This window comes from Drosophila santomea, chromosome 2R (genome assembly GCF_016746245.2).
Source record: "Drosophila santomea strain STO CAGO 1482 chromosome 2R, Prin_Dsan_1.1, whole genome shotgun sequence".
NCBI lineage: Eukaryota > Metazoa > Arthropoda > Insecta > Diptera > Drosophilidae > Drosophila > Drosophila santomea.
Window position 1 is genome coordinate 14567863 of NC_053017.2, and position 24127 is coordinate 14591989.

Below are 24127 nucleotides of genomic sequence, written 5' to 3' on the forward strand. Positions count from 1 at the left end.
AAGCCAAGTACATGTCGCTGCCTCTGCCGCTTTTGGGGCAGAAGGGGTAACCGAGCGATAGCCGATCCTCACATCCGGATGACGGCCATAACAACAGCTGTCAAAGTCCCAAAGATGAAGGCCCTCCGATGGCTGACGATGATGAGAGCCACAATGATGAGCCGCCTAAGAAAGGGCCTGCTGCTGCTGCTGCTGATGAAGATGAAGAAGATTGGGTGGGGAATGGCCAAGACCAATGATCGACTAGAGACGTTCTTCGGCTGGGAATTTCCAGGGCCCCGGGTGCAAATTACCACGAAAACAATTTTTGTAGCAGCAGCAGCAGAAGCAGCAGCAGAAGTAGCTGCAACATTGGCGGCAGATTGCCAGGATAAAGTATGTCTGTTGAAAGCATGCGTCAGAAAGGATTGAAATCGAGCGTTTCATGATGCGACAGAGACAGACGACAGAGACAGAGGACAGCAGTGGGCCAGAACGAGAGGGGAAATTGCCGGCTTCTGTTGGTCGCTGCGGTTGCAGTTGCACTTGCGCAGAGGCGTTGCTGCTGTTGCTGCAGCATGTTACTGCTGCTGCTTCATGTTGCTGCTGTGTCTAGCCGGCAGATGTGTGCAATGTTTTTTGCCGCACTGTCATTGATGAAGCATAAAATTATGGGAGGCAACATGGCAACTTGGGAAAAAGTTGGAAGAAAAAAAAACGCTCAAAATGGCCGCGCGATGGATTAAAGTCGGCTCGGTTGGTTGGTTGCCTTTTTGGTTGCAAAAAAGTTCTCAGGGGGCAGACGAGCGTTGCAGGTTGCAAGTTGCAAGTGCATAATTAAGCCTTCCGCCAGCGTGTTTTGCATGGCCGCGATTTTGCACACTCGAAACGGCGATTGGCTGCCGTGATTGGCCAAAGTGGTAGTAGCCATGTAGCCAAGTAGCCATGTAGCCAAGTAGCCAGGTTGCCAGGTTGCAGAGTAGCCAACTTGCCACTGGCGGTGGCGGTCAAGCTCATAGATCATTGCACTTGCTCGGCGGCATTCCAGCCGTTTTCCCCAATCCAGAGCAGCTTGACCAGCTCTCTTCGCCGGCATCCACATTGGCATCCACATTGGCATGTGTCGGCATCTGCATTGTTCAATGACTTTTCGGGTATTAGCCGAAATAAAAGAAATGGCAGCAAGCCGCCAGCAGCATATCAAAATTGCCAATTTCGATAACTGTTGCAACACCTTGACATGGACACGCAATATCCGAGCTCCAAGCTCCACGCTTTCAGCTCCAAGCTCCTGATCCCAGTCCATCTCTTTCGCACCCCCTTTCTCTCTCTCTCTCTCTCTCTGTCGTCGATGTGTGTGGCAATCAACCGGCAACAATCAAGCAGCAGGAGCAACAACAACAACAACAACAACAACAACAAGGCCAACTCCGCTTGACAACTTGTAAGCAAAGTGAGTGAAAATTAGTGAAAACCTCTAAAAGCTGCCAGCCATATAAAGCGGTGAATGAGATTTCGCAACATTCTTCTGAGCAAAATACCCTGCTTTTCAGGGCATGCTAGGATTGTTTGTGCAAGTAATAGCTATAGAAATATTTAGTTTTAAAAAAACACTTACCATATCAGGGTATTTTAATATTCCTATTTTAAGTATTAAAGTTGCTGTATTACTTTTTTTGGAACAGAAAATATGAACATGACATTTTTTTTACTCTTCAACAGTTTAGTATCTTTGCTTGCTTTTATTGTAGATAAACATTGTAGTTTTCAATTCAACATACAGATATTTCCTATATTTAACTTCTGATAGCCTTCTTAACTTGTTTTTTTTACTTCTTTTAAGTAGTGCTTAAAGATATCCACTTGTATAAAAGCAGGAAGACTATTGTAAGAACACCTTTTTAATTAAATTGTGGCTGCTTTTGTCCGACTTCCGAATTCTCTTGGCCATAATCTTAAAGCCTGGCCAATCTCCCACCTGTTAGGGTGTTTCCGTATTTCATTTGCCCGCCGCAGCAGCTTTCTTTGCCCCCCCTACCCCTTACCCCTTACCCCTTCCCCCTCCCCCTCCTCCTGCTCCGCATATCACGGCAAGAGGCGCTCTTTCTTTGGGCCAAGATGGCCTGTCGCATTGCGTGCCTGGCACTCTCTACCCACAGCGTTCTGGTCCGCTGCGAACTGGGTCCGCTGGAGCGGCGTTCATATCCTGCGGACGTTCATAAACATGACAGTTTGAGCAATTTCCATCAATCACTTTTTTTGGCTGCTTTTATTTTGTGGGCCGTTTTTTTGTGCTTTTGCGCTGCGCTCGCCGGGGATATCGTGACTTTTGGGGGCACGAAAGAAAAGCATCCCATTCCGACGGACGGGGATGGATTGCTGCCTGCAAGATTGCCAACTTAAATATTTTCACTTTGCCGAGTTACTTTTTTCTTGCGGTATGCGGTTGGCCATCTAACTGGGCGCCAGGGGGGCTGAGGGGGCGGCTCAGATTGACTCAGATCGGCTGGAGATCAAACAACAAAGCGGTTCCGCATGCTAATGAATGCGCAAATACAACAAACTAATTTAAACGATTCTCGATCGCAATCAAGGCGATGCCGATGCCCCAAACTGAGACTGAGATTGAGACTGAGGTCTCGAGCCTGTTCCAATTTCTGAGCGACTTTAACACCAATCAATTAGCACTGCGGTGGGGGCAGGTGGGCGGGGTGGTGTTAAACGCCGCCTCTAACGAACACGCACATGGACGGCATCTTTTCAAAAGATGGCATACCCCCCACCCCCCTCCACACACGCCGCTTTGCACCTTTGGCTGCCGCTGAGCGGTGAAAAATCAGGAGATACAGTCACAACTTTTCACACGCTGCTGCTAAGTGCGTCCCGAAAAATCTCTTAGAAAAATGAAAAAAAAAAATGGATAAGGAAAATCCGTAAACAACTTCATTACCAAAAGAGCGAAAACTGAAACATCAAATTGCAATTAGGCGGAGTTCAACTCAAATATTACAAGTGTCCGCTAAGCAGGGAAAAACTGGTTATACAATGCGATATCGTGCCATGCCCAAATCCAAATCCGAAACCAAATAGAAATCCAAATTCAAATCCATGTCCAAGTACCGATCCATGTCCGCGACTCCATGGACCACGTCCATGTCCGAGTTGGCGGCGACTTTCGTCTAATCAACTCTGCCATCGATGTTCATAAATTTATTTCATTTCGGACACAAATTACACGAGTGTAGGGTGTTTAACATGCCATTCGCGTTGTAAGATCAATTGGGTTAAGCTTCGATCGAGAATCGATGCATTGGCGGTAGCAATTCGAATTTGTTCCCAGTTTTTTTCAACGAAACTCGGAGAGACAGGCGAATTAGGTTTGAGTTATAGGCGTTAGGTATTAAAACAAAGTTCGTTTTCTGGCATGGTAAATTCAATCGCTATTTGGGCTGTAATTCTGTCTAAAAGGTAATTGCCCGTACTTGATAATTATCCCAAATATTCACCTGTTTTTAGGAAGTTTTAAGTACATAATTACCATTATCTCTTACTTTGAATTTGCTTAAGTGCAGTGTTATTTATGGCAAAGGTTCGATATTATTTATGTGGCATGGTAATTCCAGAATCGAGCCAGCTTGCCTCCGAAATGTTACCATAAATCATCCGCTAATGCCAGACGCCGGCAGCAGAATGATTGAATTAGCCGGGCCACGACGATATCGGGCACTACCAATTTCGTAAATTAGCCAAATCTAACATGTGCGATAGGCGGCCTTTACTATCGTCGGTTGCGCCTACCTCAACGTGAAAAGCCGAGAGCAAAAACTCGATTTTGAACTCGAAACGAAGTTGAACGGCAAAGTTGGCCAGAACTAGTTGTACAATAATTATCAGCGCCTAATTAAATCGTTGCTTTATGCGCTATCAGCTACTTGTCGTTGTGGCCAGCACAGTTTCTGCCACAGTTTGTGGCACAGTTTCCCAGCCTGTATTTTAGTTGCCCCCAAGTTTCATTTTCATTTCGATTTTCGCACTTTGCGCCGCATATTTGTCGCTGCTTTTAATTAGCCCGTTTGGCATATGGGGCGGTGTTCGTTGAAGGGGGGCGGTGGGTTGATAAATTGCTGTTTGGTTATGAAATTGAACGGATTTATGGCCATACCCTAGACTGGCACACAAATCAGTGGCTTTCATCGCACTCGCCGCCAAGCGAGAGAGCCGAAAAGTTCGAGCGCAGCTTTTAAGCCAGCACATAATTTACGCTTAAGCATGGCTTTTGACCAAAATCAATAAATCCACTCGCCATTCGCACAACAAAAGAAAATGTGCTGCATGCTCTAGCCAAAAAGGGGCGAGGGGCGGGGGGTGCGGTTCAAGGGGGGAGGGAGTCTACGCACCAGCATGGGCCAACTTCTCAGCAACTGCAACTGCAACTGCACCAGTCTGCTGCTCTTGGGGGCACCACCAAGTGGCAGAGTGGAGCGGAGCGGAGCTGCATCATCAACGCGCCACTGCGGCTGCGGCCTAATATCGTTTGAAATTTATGATTTTGAACTCTCTGGCAGTCGATACCTTGTTCTAGACATCTTGAAAGCAGGGTATATTCGTTGGCAGATTGTAGGGAAATTTAAAATCTAATACAACCTGTCCATTGAATAAGTAGTATTAGTTACGAACCGATAAAAGCTTACCATTTATTTATCACTATTAGTAACACCAAATTCTACATTTAAGGCTTCTTAAAAATAAGTATGAGTATAAATAGGTATGTAAATAAGTAATAAGTAAAGTTTGTTGATAAGAAAATATTGTAAAAATATAAGAGTAAGGTACCTAAAAATCTGTAATACAAAGTTTTATAGTTTCGAATAACCGAGTTACCGAAAGTTTTATCCATTCACTCTTAGTTAGTAATTGAACTATTAGTAAAAGTGCTGTTTGAGATAAGCAGCTATATATAATATTTAAATAATATCATTACAGGGTATTTAGTGCGCCTTTGCGACTGTGTGCCTATCTGAAGCTGACTTTGGCTTCTTTACTTTGAGCTTGAGAAACTGGCTGAGTCTTACACGTGATTCTCGCCTTGATGGACTGGAACTTGGCGGACGCTCCACAGTCGTACTCCCGTTCCCAGGCGTTCTGCGTGGGCGTGTCCGTGGCAGGGCGTTGGAAGGGGGCGGGGCCGTGGACGGGGCAGGGGGCAGAGGGCAGCGACCACTAATGTGTCTGGCAAAATATTGGCTTAACCTAATTTGTGTGGCGCGGCATTGACGTTTTTGTGTTGGCCACTAATCACAAGGTGCCCAAAGTTACGGCCATGAAGGTGCTGGAAGGGGGGGAGGGGGGTTCCACTGAGTGAATGGGTGAGTTAGCTGGAAAATGCAATAAAACCGGCCCTGTCAAGCAGCTGTCGGCGGTATCTTCCTGGCAGAGGAGTAGTAGCGCCTCTCTGCCGCTGCCCGCAACCAATTTTGCATTTTCCATTTTCCGTTTGCCATTTTCCATTTCCCAAGCCACCGAACACCACCACACAGCTGCAAGCGTTTGCTTTATCTAATCTACTGACATTTTCGGTTTAATTTGGCCAGCCGCCGCCCCAAGGCGTTTTGGAATTGCAACCAAGTCAAGGCCTTTTGGCCAAAAATTTTCATGCGTATTTTCAGGGGAGGGCAAGGGGGTGAGGCACCACTCAACCCAATGACGGGTTAACCCACTTTCCCAAGCCGCCAGCGCACGCATGCGAAAAGTAGAGCCACAAGCACTGGCACAAAACGATGCCAAAATATTTCACTTGGCCCGCGTCTGTCTAGCCAGCGAATTTCCCTCTTCATTCTCGTAATTTCCATCGTAATGAATACTCGCATGGTCGGCGACCCACTTGCTCAGTTGGTTGGGGGAAAATTGTCAGTGCCCGGGGGATCAGAACATGCTCGATGAGCAATGGCAGCCCAAATGAAGGCACTGCGACTGCACTCGCAGTCATCAATAAACGGGATTGCGATCTATTCCCGGGGATAGTTGGTCAGATCTTTGCCAAAAGCATCGATAAATGCATCTGGCGGAGATGCTGAGACATTTCCAGCACTCAAAGTCACAGTTTTGTGGTCGAAATTAGCGGAAAACTGCCAGGTTAATTGAAAGTGGAAAACTATTAAATGTCGCCCAAAAAACACCTTTCCAATTAGTGCTCTTCTTCCTCTGGTTTGGTGTCGGATAACCAAGTGCATCAACTAAACATTATTTAGACAAAAAGAAATTAAGACAAGACTTGTATGGGGTTAACTACAAAACCAAAAATGGTTAAGCAAAAATTCAAATTAGTTATTTTTTATGACTACGAATTGCCTGTTTGTTTGTAGATCATAATTTACTTTTGCTTGAGGTCTAATAAATTAATTAAGACTTGGGTAAAATAAATATTTATACAGAACATTTTAGCTGTGCCTAAATTCAACTATAAATAATGGCTGTTTAAACTAACATTGATACATGATATATTTGGGCCACGAACAGGTTGCGGATTGCGGCAGCCACTTTCCTGCCGCCGTGTTGATTGATTGCCGTGAAAACAAACCCCCTAAAAAAGATCAAAACAAAATCCGAATGCAAATCAGTGGATTTGTGGATTGTTACGTATGTATCTCGATGCCGGCGCTTAACTGCTTTTGGAACAGGCACTTTTTGGTTTTTGGCCAGCGCTACGCAGTCTCAATTCGGAGTAACAAATTGCTTGGTAAATGTTTGCCAAGTCGAGGCATTTTCCAGGCAATCGAATGGCCAGGATGGATGGATGGTTATGTGCATGGCTGGTTGGATGGATGGTTAGATGGATGGTTGGATGGATGGTTGAATGGATGGAGCTGTTGTCCTCGGCGTGGAGCGATTCCCACAGAAGCAGGCAACGCGATCACAAGTCAAATGGCGGACAAGTGGTCGAGAGCTGTGCTCAAGGGAATGTCAAACAGAAAACAGAAGACAGAAATCACGAAATGAAAATTTTTGATTTTGCTCCAGTTTGCGGAACTGCGATCGCTCTAAAATGCACATAAATAAATCAATGCCATAACCGAAGCCATATAAAAAACAGTCATAAAAGAGCTAAAAGCCAACAGCAGCGCATACGTTGCAAATCGAATAACAAAATATTTGAGGCAAAAATCAATTACAGAAAATGTCGCAAATGGCGAACAGAGGAAAAGCGAGCGAAAAATGTTTATTGCCTTGGCGCTGGAATTTTCAAATCGAAATCTCGACTTCGAGTTGGAGTTGGAGTATGCAGTACCAGTATGAGTACGAGCGTTTTGTTGCTAACCTGTCAGTGTGGTCAACTATCAACTATCAACCAGAGTAGCACGGCAAAATGCCGCATTTGAGGTAGCCGAAGCTTTCATTGTCAATATGAAGTGAAGTCAGGCGGCAGGCGGCAGGCGACTTGGACCCAAACTCAATCCAAAACTCGAGCTCAAAACTCGACGACTGCACGCAGTGTGGTCGGGGCAGCTAACAAATGTTGTTAACAATTTCATGCTGGCAATAGCAACAGCAAAAGCAACAGCAACGACAACTACAACGACAGCAACAACAACTCGAACAACTGTCAATGCGCATGAAATAGAAACATTGGCAAGCTGCGAGCCCTGACACAGTCCACATCCATAGCCACATCCACATCCACATCCATAGCCACATCAATAGCCACATCCACATCCATAGCCACATCCATAGCCACATCCATAGCCACATCCATAGCCTCATCCATATCCACAATCCGATGCAGCTGCGTCAGTGAGGAAATGCACAAAAGGCCGAGACAGACAAGCTGGCCCAGACACACTGACAGTCAGTCCGGATCGTTTTGAACTGGGTCTGCACTGCGAAAAATCAGTGGGACTAAAGGACTAGGCTTAAGTAACTGCTAGAACTCACAGAGATCTAAGACAACTTAAATTCAATTTTCAAACACAATTCAAAAGGAGTTCTTTGGGTTGCCGCTGATGCACTATACTATTACTATACTCCATATACTATAATTTTCCTTTGTAAATGCGATATATGTGCATTATTTCTGACAGTGTGCCACTGGGCCTGGTGCGCCGCTTGTCTCCCGAAATGCAATTGAAAAATTGTGAGTTGTACAATAAATTCCTTCTGTGTGGGATTGCGAAACATTTGAGCTTGATTGAATTATGAAGTGCGTAAGTCCGCTCGCGGGCAACCAGGCAAAAGGGGGGGGGAAGTCCCGGAGATCTGTCACAGTGACACACAGACAGACCTCGAACAAAAGACCGCAGTGAGTCACTTGAGTGGCTTGGAGCTTGGAGCTTGGGGATTGCGGCTCGAGGGGCTCCATTTTGCATATGCAAATCATGCTGCTGAGGACATGCATTACGCATTTGTTAACAGTCGCTGCGGCAATTGCAGTTCGTGTCTGGGCGAAGCCCATAATTTCAGCTTAGATCGTTCAAGACTCTATCTATGGCAGGGTAAATAGAAAAGCAGACACAGGGAGAAAAGTCAGCCAAACACAAGGTTAGGCATAGTTAGTAAATTAAAACAGGAAAAGCTTATTCTTAAAATTTAACTTAAGATAGTTTGCTGCAGAAAGTTATATACTTCTTCTAAGAATATAATACAATAATGCATGATGAAAATAAGTAGCATTAATTATATACAAGACCAGAAAAAACTTCGTTTGGAAGTGCATTCCTATACCTGCAACATTATATAATTCACATATTAAGCATAACTTTCAATTTCAAGCATTTTCACATATTAAGCTATAAGGCAAGACATAACTTTCAATTTCAAGTATTTTCATATCCATAAGTGTCATAAAGTGTTTGCATAGCTGCCCTGGAAAACCTTTGTCCCCAGTGCCACACAGTCAAATAAGTTGCGCCACGGCGACCCGATTGGGTGTTAATGGAGGGAAAACTGTGATTGGAGCCTTTGGGGATCGGGATAGGTCTGGGGATCGGCATCAGGATCGGGATCGGGATCCCATTGGCAGTTTCACCTTCGCTCAATTAAGGCGACCGTCTGACTGCTGCCACAAATGTCAACCGCTGCGGGGTAGCTTTCTTTGGCTGCAACTACTGAAAATGCTGGAAAGTAACCAAAAATAAAATATATACGAGTAAAGAAAAGACATGAAAAGAAAAGACTGAAGAGACAGACCTTACAACTCCATCGGTCGGCGGTTTCCTCCATTACCATTACCATTTCGGTGCGCCAAATCGAATATTTGCAATCTCCGACTGCGTGGGCCGTGCAGAAACAAAAGGCAGTCGCAGTCGCAGTTGCATTTTGCAGCAGCTGGGATCAGTTGGATGTGTATGATAAATCTGTGTGCCATGCATTATATTTCATTGCTTAATAAGCCCGGCAATCTCAGTGATCCCCCCTACCAGCCACCCCTCACCCCCTCGATTATTGGCATAAGCGGTGGCAACTGGTTTGGTCGGCGGGTCAAATTTTTATATACACATATTGTATCTTTCCTTTTTTTTTAAACTTTTGTTTTCCTTCGACTCGGCAACTCGTGACTTTTCATATAGCTGGGGACAGCAACAAGTTTTTTGCGCTTTCGACCAGAGAAAGAGCTTTAAAATTATATATAGTATATATATATATATTTAATTTAATTGATCATTAAGCTTAAGGCCTAAGGCAAGAGTTCGCTTTGGTCTCTTTGCTAAATTGTTATTAATTTCATACCCACATATGCAAATAACCCATTCTACGATACGATCTCTCCCCAAATTTTAGTCTATTTAAATGCGGTATCATCAGCGAAATGTTTCTGTTTTCACTTAATCACAGAGATGCAGAGATACGCGCGCGTATCTCACAAATACTCCGCCGACCTGTGCACGTCGCAAATATTGTTAATCGAACACCCAACAAGCCGATCTGCTACTGCGTTTACACGCGCTCCTTTTGGGGGGCCAAAAGGAGGCAGGGGCGTCGGCCGGAGGGGCAGCATGAGGGGTAGGGGGCTGTGGGGCAGCAGTTGGTGTCGGTGTCGGGGGCATGTTCACGCAAGTAAGACAAGACGACGTGACCATAAGAACCACGAACACCACCAGCACAGCATATCTCTCGAACTCAAACTCAAACTTAAACTCAAACTCGAACCCGAACTCAGAGCCAATCTGAAGCTCAAAGTTTGGCTGAGAGTTTGCGAGGCAAAATAGTTTGCCAATTTAAAATCCCCTCGCTGGGGATACCATTACATTGGCTATCATCTACTACTCACTATCATGATGTTTATATTTGTAAAATATTTTATATATTTTATGTATATCTCGATCACAAAATTGGCTTTATTCTTCGAGCATTGTATATTTTAGTTTAGCTATTTTTAATTGAAATGGGATAGGTATCGTAATTTTTTCTAAGACCTAGTAAAAGTTCGACAGCCAAGAGTATTTTCATAGTCGGTGTGGCTTCTCCACAGCTTCCACGCTTTTTCGCAAACTTTTTGTAATCAAACACCGAGTACAGAGCGCTACTGTTTTTGGCTAGGAGATTGCTGCTGTTGCGGCTGCTGCATGTTGCAAGTTGCAAGTTGGCGGGCGTGTGTGCTTGATGCCTGGGCACGCCCCACAGTGGCGCATGGTCAGGTGGGTGGGCCGGGAGCAGAATGGAGGGGCCGTGCGTTAATTATAAACGCATTAGGTCCGGCCGGGAATTAGAATTCGAATTAGAATTAGCTTATCGCCCTCCGCTCACACCTTGCGCTAATGCGCTCTTCTGGGTTCCCTTTCTCAAACAAAATGCTAACAAGGCGGAGGGAAAATAAATAAATAAATAAATCGTAAATAAAACGAATCGTTATCTGGTCAGGGAGTGACGCCTCGGTTGGCCTGGAAAGTCAGAGGAGCAGTTGGTTAGTCGGAGACCTGCAATTAATCACAGACAACGAAATGAACCCGAGCTGATTTACATAATTTTATGAACAAACAAACAAATGAGGGTTTGCGCGGCAGCGGAGGTGGGGGGAAACTGGGGCAGGCATTTTCGGGGATTTCGAAGAGATTTTACTGCCACAGATTAGCCATGCCCAAAGCCAAGATACCAGAGACCAGAGACCAGAGCCCAAAGCCCCTGACCCGCGAACTTCTCGAAATCCAATAAGTCAAGTGCTAGAAAGGAGATGATCAACTGTCGTTAAAAGATTTATTGCACTTCGGCATTCCGGACATGTGTTCTTCGCTTTCGGACTGGCTCTCTGGCATTCTGGCTTTCTGGCCTGGCCTATAAAAAGCGGCAACAAAAACAGCTTGAACTTTCGACACCTTTACGCGGCTGCAAGGAAATGTGAGCTTTGTGTGTGTTCTGAATTGGTTTTGCCTTTATTTATTTCCACTCGATTTTAATTGCCAGCCACGAACCATGAACTGAACTCCGTAGCATAGTGTAGGATTACCGATATTAACGTCTTTCGACCCGGCCCAAATGCATTTGCCACAGCCCTTGGCCGTAATGAAGTAATTAACTCTAGAACATTTCCACTTTCCGCCAATTGAATCGAACGAACTGCTGGCCAAGATGGCCCAAAAGTTTGCGTGGGTCATTAGCAAAACCGGATGACTCTGCGTCGTTTATTAGATTGTTTTTGGTTCCAAGCCACCCTTTCGCCAGCGAAATAGACCAATCAGGTGGCGATTTGGCGATCGAGTGGCGCCCTCGTCGTGGCTCATGAATATCGCATTAATTGAGTTACCAAGCTGGTCAAACATTTGGACCCGGCGGTCCCGGTAATTTGACAGCTCAGTGATATTAACGCGATTTGACAGCGACAATGATGTGTGTTTGTGCTGTGTGTCTGTGCTGCGTCTGTGTGCTCGAATCAAACAAGACAAATAAACCGACAATCTGCGCTCTGCCTTTTGTCAACCATCCATCAAAAAAGGCAGCGAAAAACATCGAACGCCGAAGACCAAAAAAAAAAATAATACAGAATACAGAATACAGGGAGAGGAGCAGAATCAGAAGGGGCTGCAACATCGGCAGCATCATCCATGTATTGTCAATGAAACTGGTTTTGTGTTAACATCATTCCGTCACTCAAGCCGCGTTTTGGTCCACTCTCGGCCAAATACGCACAAGCGGCTAACCGACTGGCTGACTGGCTGACTGGCTGGTGGACGGCATCGACATCGGCGGTAAACGCACCGCAGCGATGCGCTTCGAAGATAATAACCAATATGCAACATCAACAACCACACGGCGGCAACAGCAACAACCTGTGTAACGACCACGCCAACACCAAACGTCGAGCCAATACACCGGGAGAAATGGGTTGCTAATGGTCGCAACTTAAAGTTGTATTCAAGGAAGACAAAACTTGGTCTCTAAACTAAAAGCTTCGCCATACTGCAATAAATATAACCTGTATTATAACTAGCACTTTTGTTTTTTTACATTAATTTAACCCTTTTTTTCTGCCAGTGCACGAGCAAATCCAAGACAAACAGGCTCGAAACAAACAGTGAAAAAGATATGTGGCGAGGGAATGCAACAAACGAGTGAAAACTAATGGAAAATAATGGAAAAATATATTTACAATAGGCAGAGCCCAAAGAACCGCTAAGCAGAACTCAAAGAAAGAGGAAAATCTTATAAAGATTTGAGTGACAGTAAAATGAAATGACAAAAGGAGGGCGGAGAGGGGGAAAAGGAAGACCGGGGCCTTCCATCCAGTGACAAACATTAGAAAGCTAATGAAAGTTAACCACAGATACAAAATAACAAAGCCATATCCACACAATGAAATATTTATGCAGTGAGATCCAGTGAGATCCAGAGATATCGATGGTGAGTTTTGTATCTTCGGATACGTGGATTATCTCCAAATGGTTTGTTATTATTAGATTCTGGGCCTGGGCGAGGTGATAAATCGATTGGGGCACCACTTGAAGGTTACACTCGGCCACTTTGCATGCAATATTTGCATGTGCATTTGCATTTGCAATTGTTGTGCGACTCAATTAGAATATATAGTTTGGTCAGCGGTGCCAGGAGAGGGGGAAAGGGGAAGGGTAGTGGGTCGGGGGCACTGACTGCACACAGCGTTCGCCCACGCGAATCTTGCAGCCATGCGAAACTAGAACTGCGACTGCAACTGCAACTCCGAGTCGTCGGCCAAACGGCGCCAGCGACACAGATGTCTTTGTGTGAGAAAATCCGAGCTAAGTGCAGAAATTCTCAAATATACTTAGCTTACAGTGGACTGTCCTTCAGAGAACTGTGCTCACACCAAATGACTCGACTCGAATTCAAAGAGCAGCAAACGTAATGCAAAGTGCAAACCATTACATCAAAGATTACACTTAAGTACTAAATCTCAAAACTGCTGAAATTCTGTTCTTTCTCCATTTCTCTTCTACCAATTACATAAAAATAAGTTAAGCTGCCCATTTACTATATACCTTGGCAATTAATTGTCGTATACTGGCTAGCCGCACTGTACCTGCTGTGTGAATTATTTTAGAGACCCGCAGCATGCAATAAAAACGTTTACGTGAACATTAAAGCCAAGCTAACATCATCCATTGGCCAATGCAATTACGAAGCTTTTGTCGCCGCCACCGATCGCAAAATGCTCTCGAAATTGCTAGATGAGGGGGAGTAATTACCCCAGAACGTATGTATCTGTGGCTGAAAATCTATCATATGCGATCTATAAATTTTCATTATGCAGATCGGGCGATGGCAATTGCTTGTAGTTCCGAAGGTCAGCCAGTCGGCGGCAGTCAATTACATGGATTGGGGTGCGACCCAAACAACTAATTAAACAGATCCATGATCGCTGATTGTAATTGAAAGAGCAAGAAACGTTTCCAATTGGCGGGGGGTCGACGGCAGCCACTTCTTCGATTGAGTTTTGTTTGGATCGAAGTATTCCCCATTACTAAACATGGCTTGCATCTAAGTATTTACTGGTTGGGAATACGGTTTTATGGATCTGGCCACGCCTCTGCGCCGTCATATGCATTTGCACAGATTACTAATCGACTCTTTGTCTTCATTTGATGGCTTTGGGTTTTAATTATTCGAGAAATGGTTTTCCAAAACAGACCAGGTCGCAGGCCAGCAGATGAGCGAAGATGAGAGCCCGCATATCTTAAACGTTCCGTTGTGATGGTGTTGGTGTCTCGAGCCCATTTTCAGGTGTCTGTTAATTTGTTTCTCCTCCCTTTGCTGGTCTACACCGCCCGTTGGGACTGCCTTAAACTCGTCTGCGTCCGTAGTTGACCCTCTTCGTCTTTGTTTAACAACAAATGCTTGACTTGGACCGAGGTGTTAAAGCTTGTCTCCGCTTCTCTACGGGCCGCAGCGCGTTTTGAGTTTCCATTATTATTTTTAGTTTTTTTTCCTCTTTTTTGGGATTTTGAGAACCGCTTTCCTTCTTAGACTAGTTCGGCTCGTAGGCTTTATAATTTATGATATTCGAATGGTTTCTATGAAATGTTGCATGGTGCCCAGAGATTGCCTCAGATTTTGGGGGCCAGGCATGTCGGATTCGGTTAGATGGTTGGCTGTGTTGCATGCATTTATAATTCAATCACGAGCAATTAACTAGGAAAATGCAGAGAAAATGCACGCATAGCCAAGGCGTAGAACAAAAGACTTAGGCAACAAACTTGAAATTTCATTAGTTTGCATAACCGCTCCACCCCTTCAGCCCTCCTCCTTTTGTCTCTCTTTCTTGTGCGTTTTTGACAAATTTGTTTGAAAATTTTCAAATTGAAAAGATTCATTCATCAGCGGGCTGCTCGCATCATCATCATCAAGGTAGGCAGGCTGGCACTCTGGTAGTCAGGCAGGCAGGCAGTCAGGCAGAAGCTGGGCCCTGGCTATGTTTAATGGATTCCAACAGCCGTGGCCCGTCTGTCTTTGGGTTTCTCGTTTTTTCGGTGTATACACCTCTGCTGGGATGAAGCTCAAAGGTCCCATGTGCGATCTGACCCATTGTCGTTATAAATTAGCGCAATCAATCAACTCACTTCACCTGATTCGGCTGAAGGAGCGAGAGAGCAGCACAACAAAAAGATTCCAGATTCCAAACTCCAGACTCCCAGATTTGAGTTTTCAGTTTTCAGTTTTTCAGATTGAAGACAAACGCAAACAGGTTACCAAAGATGCAGATAGATAGGGCCACCAAGAGGCCCCAATGCCATGTCAGATGGATCAGAACAAACCTAGACAAATTTCGGCACTTCGTCAATGTCAAAACGATGGAATCATTGACCAGTTTTGTTAAATTAATCAGCAAAATCGTTTAATGGTTTCAAAATACCAGCGCCGCCAGCGAGTGACTAAAATCAAAAGTTGTGTTTTAGCTGGAAGTGTTCGTTCGCTTCTTATCGGACTTACCGCAGACTCTTCCTAGTTTGCCTATCAGAGTATCAGAGTATCAGACTATCGACCTTTCATCTCTTTCGTCTTTCCGAGCCAATGTTAACAAGAGGAGACTCCCAAGAAAAGGCAGTTAAGCATCGCTAGGCCGAACCCCAGCTCTTGGTATTTTTCAGGTGTAAAATGAAAGAAGGTTTTTCATCAGATCCCAAAAGTGCCGACCATAAATTTCAGCTCGAAACCTTTTTCCATATAATTTTCCCCATGCCCCCAAGGGTTGCACTTAACCAAAAAACAAAAAAACAAAAAAAAAAAAAAAAGAAGAAAAGCGATTCGACTCAGAACTCTCCCTTTCTTCGCGGCCCTGCTGGTCATTGCTATTGTCAGGATTATGATATGATATGATTCAGTTCGATTCGATTTGCCGGCTGAGGGCTTTCTTTTTACGAGTGGGAAATGTTTTATTTTGATGGTCGCAGTAAGGTGTTGCAACTCGCTGGATCAATGTCTACCATTATGCTTGCCACAAAGGAGCTGACTGTTCTGTTCTGGCTGGCTGGCCGAGTACCTTTATATGATTCCAGGTCGCTGTTGCATTGATTTTTTATATATATGTATGTACATATATTCCATACGTAGCTGCAGGTGCGGAAGCAATTTGTTTAGAATTTTCGCTGTAAACGCACCAGCAACTGCTACAAGTTGCTGAGAGGCACTGCGGACATTAAATAAAAGCGAAAAGAGTAAACACACAACACGAGAAAATATTGCATGCAACAACGCGGCCGAGCTCCGTCCTCATATACCATACCATACCACACTATACTATACTATGCTATGGTGTAGTATGCTATACCATATAGTATGGAGTATGGAGTATGGAGTATGGAGTATGGAGTATGGAGTATGGAGTATGGAGCATAGAGTATGGAGTATGGAGTACGACCGCCAGTGCTTGTGAGCATACAAATATGCAAATTATTGTGCACACAGCGACCACGCCAACAACCAACAGTCAACAACCAACAACCGGCGGACAACGACAACGACAACAACAACAACAACAACAACAAGGAGGAACTGGCAGATTTGTTTGCCCTGCCCGTCCAGGCGGAGGCAGTGGAGGAAAAGTGAGGCAACGACTTGATCGCCGCTCAACTAGCCAGGATGTATTGGCCAGGCCCGAGTCAACATACGGCTGAGAATATATGGGCCTGAACTTGAAATTTTTTTAGTTGGAAATTAGTTCGCAGGAGTGTGGGTACAAGTAGTTGCGGAATATCTAATATGCAAACTATTTGTGTGCCCCCATTGCAATCTGTGTTTCCACACCATATATAATGATAATCTGATTCATGCAACGAAATCTTTATATACTATTCTATGCACAGCCATAAACTTTTAGGATCTGTAAGCGTGGGTGTAGTTTAATGAAGTTTATTCTATTCAATGTTGAAACTGGCCTAAGGAGATTTCAATGGTCATATAACTTATATGTCGATCAGAACGAACGGATGGTTCAGAGAATTCCACCACGAAAGGCAATTAGAAGTGAGGGATTAGCATTAGTGGCATTACGATTTACGATGCTCTAGAGGGCTCTATGATCTGATCGTAAGGCGTTTTCGTTTCATTCGCCAGCATTTGATAAGTTCATAAAGCTAAGATGTCGTAGATGTTGGCACACTTGTTTGGCGTTTGCAGTTTTTTTTTGGGCCATAAACGGCGTAAACTGTAAAATGTAAACAAAGACGCGCTTGGTGGGCGCACAGAATTTGGAGACCTTGCCTTGTCTCAGGTTGCCCTATGCCGGCTCCTACGTTCCTCCGACCATCTCAATTATATGGTTTTATTATGGTTTCATTCTGGTGCAGCGATGGCGAGATCCCCACTTGCCCGAGTTGTTCGAGTCCCCCAAAGACCCTGCCAGCTACATTGTACGGCCCGGAGCGAACCGAAAAGGTAAGACGATATTCGAAAATGGGTTTTGTGGCCGGGCCGGTGCTGAAGTGGAGAACGTGTTAAAGTCACAAGTTCCCTAACACGTCTTTAGGTTATTTGATATATTTATTAAACTAGCCGAACGCTGCGCTCTTTCACTCTGCTGGAGATACTTTATCTGGCGCGTCCGAAACGGGTTATCAAAAATATCTGCGCTCAGCTGAAGCGTGAGTTGATTAACTCTCGGCTGAGCCACATTTTTTGGTAGTTAGCACACGGGGATAACTATCCACCGAGTGGCCATCGCCATTGCCATCACCATCACCATCACCATCACCATTGCCATTGCCATGGGGCCAAGAGCACCTCCTTGCCGGAGTTGCACTTGGTTCATTTCATTTTTATTTACGTGAACTACTCTGGTGTCCAATAAAATATACGCAGCGAAATCAGATGCAAAACGTGCGACAGGGAGGCAAGAGATTCCCAGCATCTTGTCGCTGAGACACGCGGACGCACTTAATGAGCAGCGATCTTAAATCTTAAACTCAGACAGGGGCGGCCAGATGGGCAGGCAGGGGGGTTCGGGTTCGATGGAGACGTTGCATCCACTAGAGCGTGTATCTCAGGCCCCGATCGCCAGTGTGTGCCCTCGTCCATGTGTGTGTGTGTGTGTGTGTGTGTGTGTGAGAGTGTTTGTGTGGAAAGTATCTGGAACTGGCTCTGGCGGGGCTTCATCTTTCTGCACTCGAGAATCTTGGGATCGGGAGCAGCAAGAGCCAGCGAAGTGAGAGAGAGGCGGCTCTCAAATGCTTATGAAGATATTATGAAAAGCGGCACAAGATTCAGTCCCCAACTCCATTCGCTGGTCATGTACATACATATATGTGTATGTGTGTGTGTGCATCTGGAAGTGGAGCCTGCATTATGTGGCAAGTTCCATCTCCATCTCCATCTCCATCTGCGACTCCATCTCACCTGCAAAAAAAGATCAATGACAATTTATTGTCATGACTATGTAAGTTCTCACAGGCGCAGGCGTGCTCAGATAGCCAGATACTCGTGTATCCGCATCTGCATCTGCATCTGCATCTGTTAGATGCTTTTCCATATTTCAAAGTGACATTCGACTGGCGCATTTCGTTCGGTAAATATTTGTGGTTTATTGGTTGTAAAGGTAAAATGAAAACTACTTAGTCTGGTTCCTTAGACAAATATCACACACATTGTTACACGCTAGCTAGGCTTAGTTTATACAGATACATTTACTGATGATAGGTAAGCTTAATACTCATGGATAGAGTCTGGCATTTACAAGTTAGGTATTTTAGTGGATCACCCCTTAATACTCGGATCTCCTGGGCTCAGTGGCTGGCTTATTTTCAAAGATTCCCATTGGTTACAGTTTGTAGGCTTCCTTTTTATAAGTTAACAATTTTCTAGAACCCCTGCGTTGATATAACCCCCTTCCAAGCCACCGATCCCTTGACTACTGCAATCCCAATCCAGGTGAAGATGCACCCACTTATCAGTCGTGTTGGGGGGCAAGGGCTGATGCCATCGCTTCATTAGCTGCCCTGGCACTTTTGCACCTGACCCAGCACCCGATCGATGCGCTCCACCAGAATTTTCACGGACTTGTCCGGCAGGGAGGGTAGCACATCCCGCACTCCGGCGCTGGTCGTCCGCTCGAAGAGGTCACGCAGCCGGCGCCCGGCACCCGCCGCCCGCAAACGTCGCAGGGCGTCAATGGTGGGACGCCGGAAGACGCAGAGGTTGTCCAGCAGGAGACTGTGGTATGCCTCGTACTTCTTCAGCAGCCGGTAGCCGTGCAGCAGGCCGCTTTCGTTGTCCAGGAAGACGAGCAGCTGGGAGGAGGACTGGCGGGCAAGGTTGTGCGCCGGCGCGGCCATAATGTCGGCGTTCCATTGAAAGTTGTACAGGTTATTAACCACCCGATCGAGATTCGCGATCAGGTAATCGAAGACGATTAAATCGGACCATTGTGCCAATTCAATTAGTCGCTGCACCAGCGCTCCGTTGCTGGCCGTTTCGGTTTCGGTTCCTGTTCCTGTCTCCTCAATCGCGTTTGATTGATGAGCGGAGCCGGGCGAACTGGCAGCCCCCAACCGCTTGAGTAATCCTTGCGGCTGCGGCTGCGGCTGCGACTGCGACGGCGACTGTGACTGCGTTTGCCTTTCGGATTGCATGTGCCGCGTCAGGTTCCAGACGTCGTGCTTGTTGAGATGCCGCTCCAGCGGCTGAAAGGGCTGTGGTATTCCAGCCGGCTCCAGATCGGACAGCCAGCGGGTCAGCACCACTGGTCGGCGCTCCTTCCACTGCGCCTGTGTGATGTCGCCGAGGGCGGCGGCCCAATTGGGCGTACTGGTGTCCACCACGGTGGCGGCACTCGGGGCCAGATTGCTTATGTTCAAGAGCTGGCCCAAATAGTAGCTGAATATCTCGCCCTGTATCTGATCCGTATTCTGGCGGTAGCGGGCACAGGCCCTTGTTCCATCCGCAAACACCACCAAGCGGTTCTGCATCCTACCGCATCCCTGCTCCAGGCGCACAACTCGACCCTGCTCGCCCACGAAGCGCTCCCAGGAGACTTGATCCTTGGCGGCAAATCCCTTGGGCAGCGCCTGCTCCACAGTGGCACCCCAATAGACGTCCTCCTCAATGAGACCCGCCTGGTGCTCGCTGGTGGGCGTCGTGGGCGAGGTGGCCGGAGAACGAAGAGTCTCCTGTGGCTGCACCCGCTCTGGCATCATCTTGGACAGCCTCCGCTCCGGACCCTTGCGATATCGGCCGCTGGCCGTGCGCTGCACGTGGAACTCCTTAATGCTGCCGTCGTTGGTGTCCAGTTTCTTCACCACCATCGAGTCCGGAGCATTCTTGTCCTGCTCCAGGTGAAAGGCATTGCGGAATACCTGCTCGGCACTCAGCTCGTCCGTCTCCTTGATGAACTCCACGCGGTAGCTGCTCAGCGGCTCCACGGCCACCATCTGGATCTGCTCCTCCGACAGATCTGGCGTTGAGTCCTGATGGCGGGGCAGTCCGAACATGGGCACAACCACGCCCAGTGCCATGCCGAAGACGAAGGCGGCGAGGATGCTCAGGAGGCAGGCGCGTCGCTGCAGCGAACGGCGCCGGCGCAGCGTCAACAGAGTCATGTGGGTGGCCTCGCTGGGATTGGATTGGGAATTGCAGCTGGAGCTGAAGCTGGAGTTGAAGCTGGCGTTGGGATTGGGATTGGGATTAGCCCGATGTTCGGGCGCTGTGATCACGCTGCAGGTGAATTGCTGTTGCTGGCCGCTCAGGTCAAGGCCCAGTGGTGGTTGCTGTGCTTGCTGTAGTTGTAGTTTCTGTTGTCCCGCTTCCAGGCGCTTGATGTCGTACATTTTGCCGGCGGGCCGAAGATCCCGATCCCTAGTTCCCTGTGGAAGCCCAGACCTCAGGCTCAAAGTTCAAGCCGCTCATGGGGGGCGGCGGCGGCGGCGGCGGCGGCGGTAGGAATCGAGGGGGGTGATGGGTGGTGTATGCTGGATTGCTGGATTGCAGTGGTGCCTTTTACAAAGTCGTGAAATTAATTTCTGTCTTTGTTTAATAAATATCGGTGGTTCGTTCTCGGCTGTGGAGGCTTCGGCTTCGTCCTCCGCTCCTCGTTTGGGGGCGACTCGACGGAGACCGGTTCGATACGAATTTTTCCTCTACGATTTCCACAATTGAAATTGAAACAAAAACCCAGAAACGTGCTCCTCCTGCTTTAGCTCCTTGATCGCTCGCTGATCGTCGCTCGTTTATTTATTTTTATACTCTCCGCTGGACCGCGTCGCTTTTTTGCTTCTTTTTTTTTTGTTTTGTCAGATTTTTCTTTTTTTCGGGTTCGAGTTCGTTTGGAGTTTGAGGGTTTGGAGGTTTTGGGGGTTTGGGGCTTTGGGTTTATCGATCTATTTTCTGCACGATCACTTGCTGTAATTTTTTATTATACATTTTTGCGCTGGCCGTTTGTTTGTTTGTTTGCGTTTGCTGGCGTTGTGAGCCCGGCGGGCTAATATTTTGCGAGATGGCTAGCTGGCCGCCCTTCGGCCAAAACGAACAACAGTTTCTCTTTTTGTTTTTAATTTCTGGACTTGCGATTCGGTGCGCCGATAAAAGCAATTTCGTGGCTCTGAGCTATTTGCCACACCAGCTAAGCGATACACACACTATATGCACACACACTGGGCAACACTGGGAGACACTGGCACACACTTTAACACTCGGACTCTGGTGGGGTTGCTTCGCACTCGAATTCCCATTTCCCAGTTCCCAGATTCCCGATATTCGCCCGATAATTGCCCGCGCCGAGCAAACAACGCGACAAGTTTGTGTGTGTGTTGGTTGGTTGGTTTGTTTGTTTGTTCGTTTTGTTTGTTGGACAAAGTCCTAGGCTCCGCTTTTTAGGCTTTATCAATTTAATTTCTTGTCTCGCACCTTGGCGGCCACTCCACTCCACACGCAGCACCTTCGACTTGGCCGCGTATCGCTTTTATTTGGCTGGGCTCGCTGTATTTTAGCCTTTTTGTCCGCATTCGATCTTCGTCGCTGCGCACCGAACGATGTGAGGAATTTTTATGCCTCCGCTTTATTTATTTCGCTGTCCATATGCTTTGCACTCCTTGCCTCGCGGTGTCTCGTTTTCGTTTGGCAGCGCGATGTGGTGTGGTGTGGTGCAAACACGCGTGTTTAGATTGTCGCACTGTATCTGTATCTGAATCGGAACTGAAGTTGTTGTATCTGACGTTTGCTATGCTGACGGATGTGCGACTGCGCGCCTGCGTACCGCTCGCTTCGAGATTCGCTGACAGACTGGCCGACGAGCGGCTCTCGCCGGGCTTAGTTAAAGACACGCGGCCCAGTCGATCCGGCTCTCACAAGTTGCACTCTCTCTCTCTCTCTCTCTTTTGTGGCCAAGCTCGGATCCTTTGGATCTTGAGTTTGAGTTGAGTGGAAGCCACTGCGCTCTGTCTACATGGGCTCTCTCTTCGCGCTCTCTCTCTCTCTGTCTTTGGCAAGAAATAATAAAATAGTTTCAAACCCGAAACCAGGTGAATTATTTTATACGACTTTAATTATTAAGCTTAACCTTGGGTGGGTCTCAAAAAAATCAATTACAGAGAATGCTTGAAAATCAACACCTCCTAAATGATTAGGTTTATATATTAAATTATAGGTTTTAAATATATTTATTGTATACAAAAGTAGTGGCTCCAAGCTGGCATTAATTAAAATATTATTTTGACAGTTACGTCTTCAACGACCCACACGTTTTATGCACTTTCCAATAGGGGCTTCCTATAGACGGAATCGTTGCGAATTTCAAAAAAACCGCCAGTCAACTTAACCTCGAGTGCTAACTCATCGTTCACATAAATCTTGCCCCTAAAAGTAAAGTTAGATTCGGGTAGATATTGCGGCACGTCTTGCCAGCCCAAATGCAACCGATTTACGGCATATGTGGTGTTCTAGAAACAAAAAATAAAATATTTAAAAGCCATTAAGATAGCTTAAAATCACATACCTTTTGAAAGGGACACTTTTTGGGAAAATCGACAACAGCTCGGCGTAGTGCTTGGTAGTATATGCCCAGTACTGAGCGCTTTTCGGTATGCTTCTTCAATTGGCAAAAGTCTAATCGCAGGTTTTTTATCCGCGTTATCTTTTTCTGACCTCTTGGATAGATTTGAACTTCACAAACTCCCAACACTTTGTCAGCAAATTCTTTTTCGCCAATGGTTAAAAGAGCATTAAATTCCAATCGGGAATACAGCTTACATACAACCTTTGAGAAGGCACTGCTTTTGATGGCACATTCTATGGTGTCAAATACTATGAGCTGTAGAAAGGGAAAAATTAAATAAAATACTACTATTATAAGCAACTAAACTTTAAAACATGATAATACCTTCTTTGGTTCCCCGCCGGCAAGTGACATAGCCATAAGTAGAGCTGAAGCCCAAAAGTTGTAGTATCTGCGGCGCATTTTACGAACTAAAGTCTGGAACGCCTGTATTGTTTCACAGAGTATTTGCAATTGAATACTTTATTGGCCAATTTCAATTTAAATCAGATTGCAAAATTGCGAAATTATCAAAACCCATTCAGTTGAAGCGATCAATCAGCAATCAAAATACACTTGCGCCTAATTTGACACGGCCATGTAGAAACTCATGTATACTTACACACCGGATTTTCACTCAATTTACCTGAGCGACGAAAACACCTTTTGAGAAATCTGCGAAGTAACAGAGAGAGAGGGAGAGTGGAGAGAGAGAGAGGCAGAGCGCATTCTGTGGGAGGCTTTTTAGAGTGCGAGTTGTGGTTGCCTCTGTTGATTTTAATGCTCACAGCGGCACATTTGCTGCGCCACATTAAGAAACTAGAATTTGCCTTAAAGAGGTGGCAGTACGAGGAGCCAGGAAAGGGTTACGATTACGATAGCGTAGTGGGAAAACCGCTCACGAGCATTAACAAGGAAGGAAGCCGCCCGGAAAAGCAGGATCCTGAAATCAAAACAACATTTCCATGGCTGTTCTACAAAACGTAAAACGTGCATAAACGTGATAAGTAAGCTAAATCAACAAACACTTAAAAGTAAGTCAAGGCAGTTTGAGTAGTACATATGTAAATAGGAACTAAATATGTATTTTGCGAGTGATAAATAATATTATGCAGAAAGTTACTCTAAAAGTTAGTCATTCAAAAAGTTACTCTAAACAAAAGCTGTTATCATATTGATAAATTTGCCAAATATATCAAATGTTAGATTGTCGCTAGTGTGAAATGTTATCTT

At 45.9% G+C, this 24127-nt stretch overlaps 2 protein-coding genes across 2 annotated transcripts; both read right to left on the minus strand.

Annotated features, from left to right (window-relative positions):
* Positions 1-18427: 18427 nt before the first annotated feature.
* On the minus strand, positions 18428-22130 carry LOC120446261 (extracellular serine/threonine protein kinase four-jointed). The gene has a single exon (XM_039627134.1). The coding sequence runs from the start codon at positions 20691-20693 to the stop codon at positions 18858-18860; it is 1836 nt and encodes a 611-aa protein (XP_039483068.1). The 5' UTR covers positions 20694-22130; the 3' UTR covers positions 18428-18857.
* Positions 22131-22604: 474 nt separating this feature from the next.
* LOC120444880 lies at positions 22605-23317 on the minus strand. Its single transcript, XM_039624862.1, has 3 exons — positions 23240-23317; positions 22856-23170; positions 22605-22799 (listed from the first exon to the last, which is right to left on the minus strand). The coding sequence occupies exons 1-3, from the start codon at positions 23315-23317 to the stop codon at positions 22605-22607; spliced, it is 588 nt and encodes a 195-aa protein (XP_039480796.1).
* Positions 23318-24127: the final 810 nt, after the last annotated feature.

Excerpts from the sequence above, each read along its gene's own strand:
- LOC120446261 (XM_039627134.1), bottom strand. The coding sequence starts at position 20,693 with ATGTACGACATCAAGCGCCTGGAAGCGGGACAACAGAAACTACAACTA.
- LOC120444880 (XM_039624862.1), bottom strand. The coding sequence starts at position 23,317 with ATGCGCCGCAGATACTACAACTTTTGGGCTTCAGCTCTACTTATGGCT. Across the intron at positions 23,171-23,239 it reads CCGGCGGGGAACCAAAGAAG|CTCATAGTATTTGACACCAT; the intron begins GTATTATCATGT and ends CCCTTTCTACAG. Across the intron at positions 22,800-22,855 it reads AAAAGTGTCCCTTTCAAAAG|AACACCACATATGCCGTAAA; the intron begins GTATGTGATTTT and ends TTTTGTTTCTAG.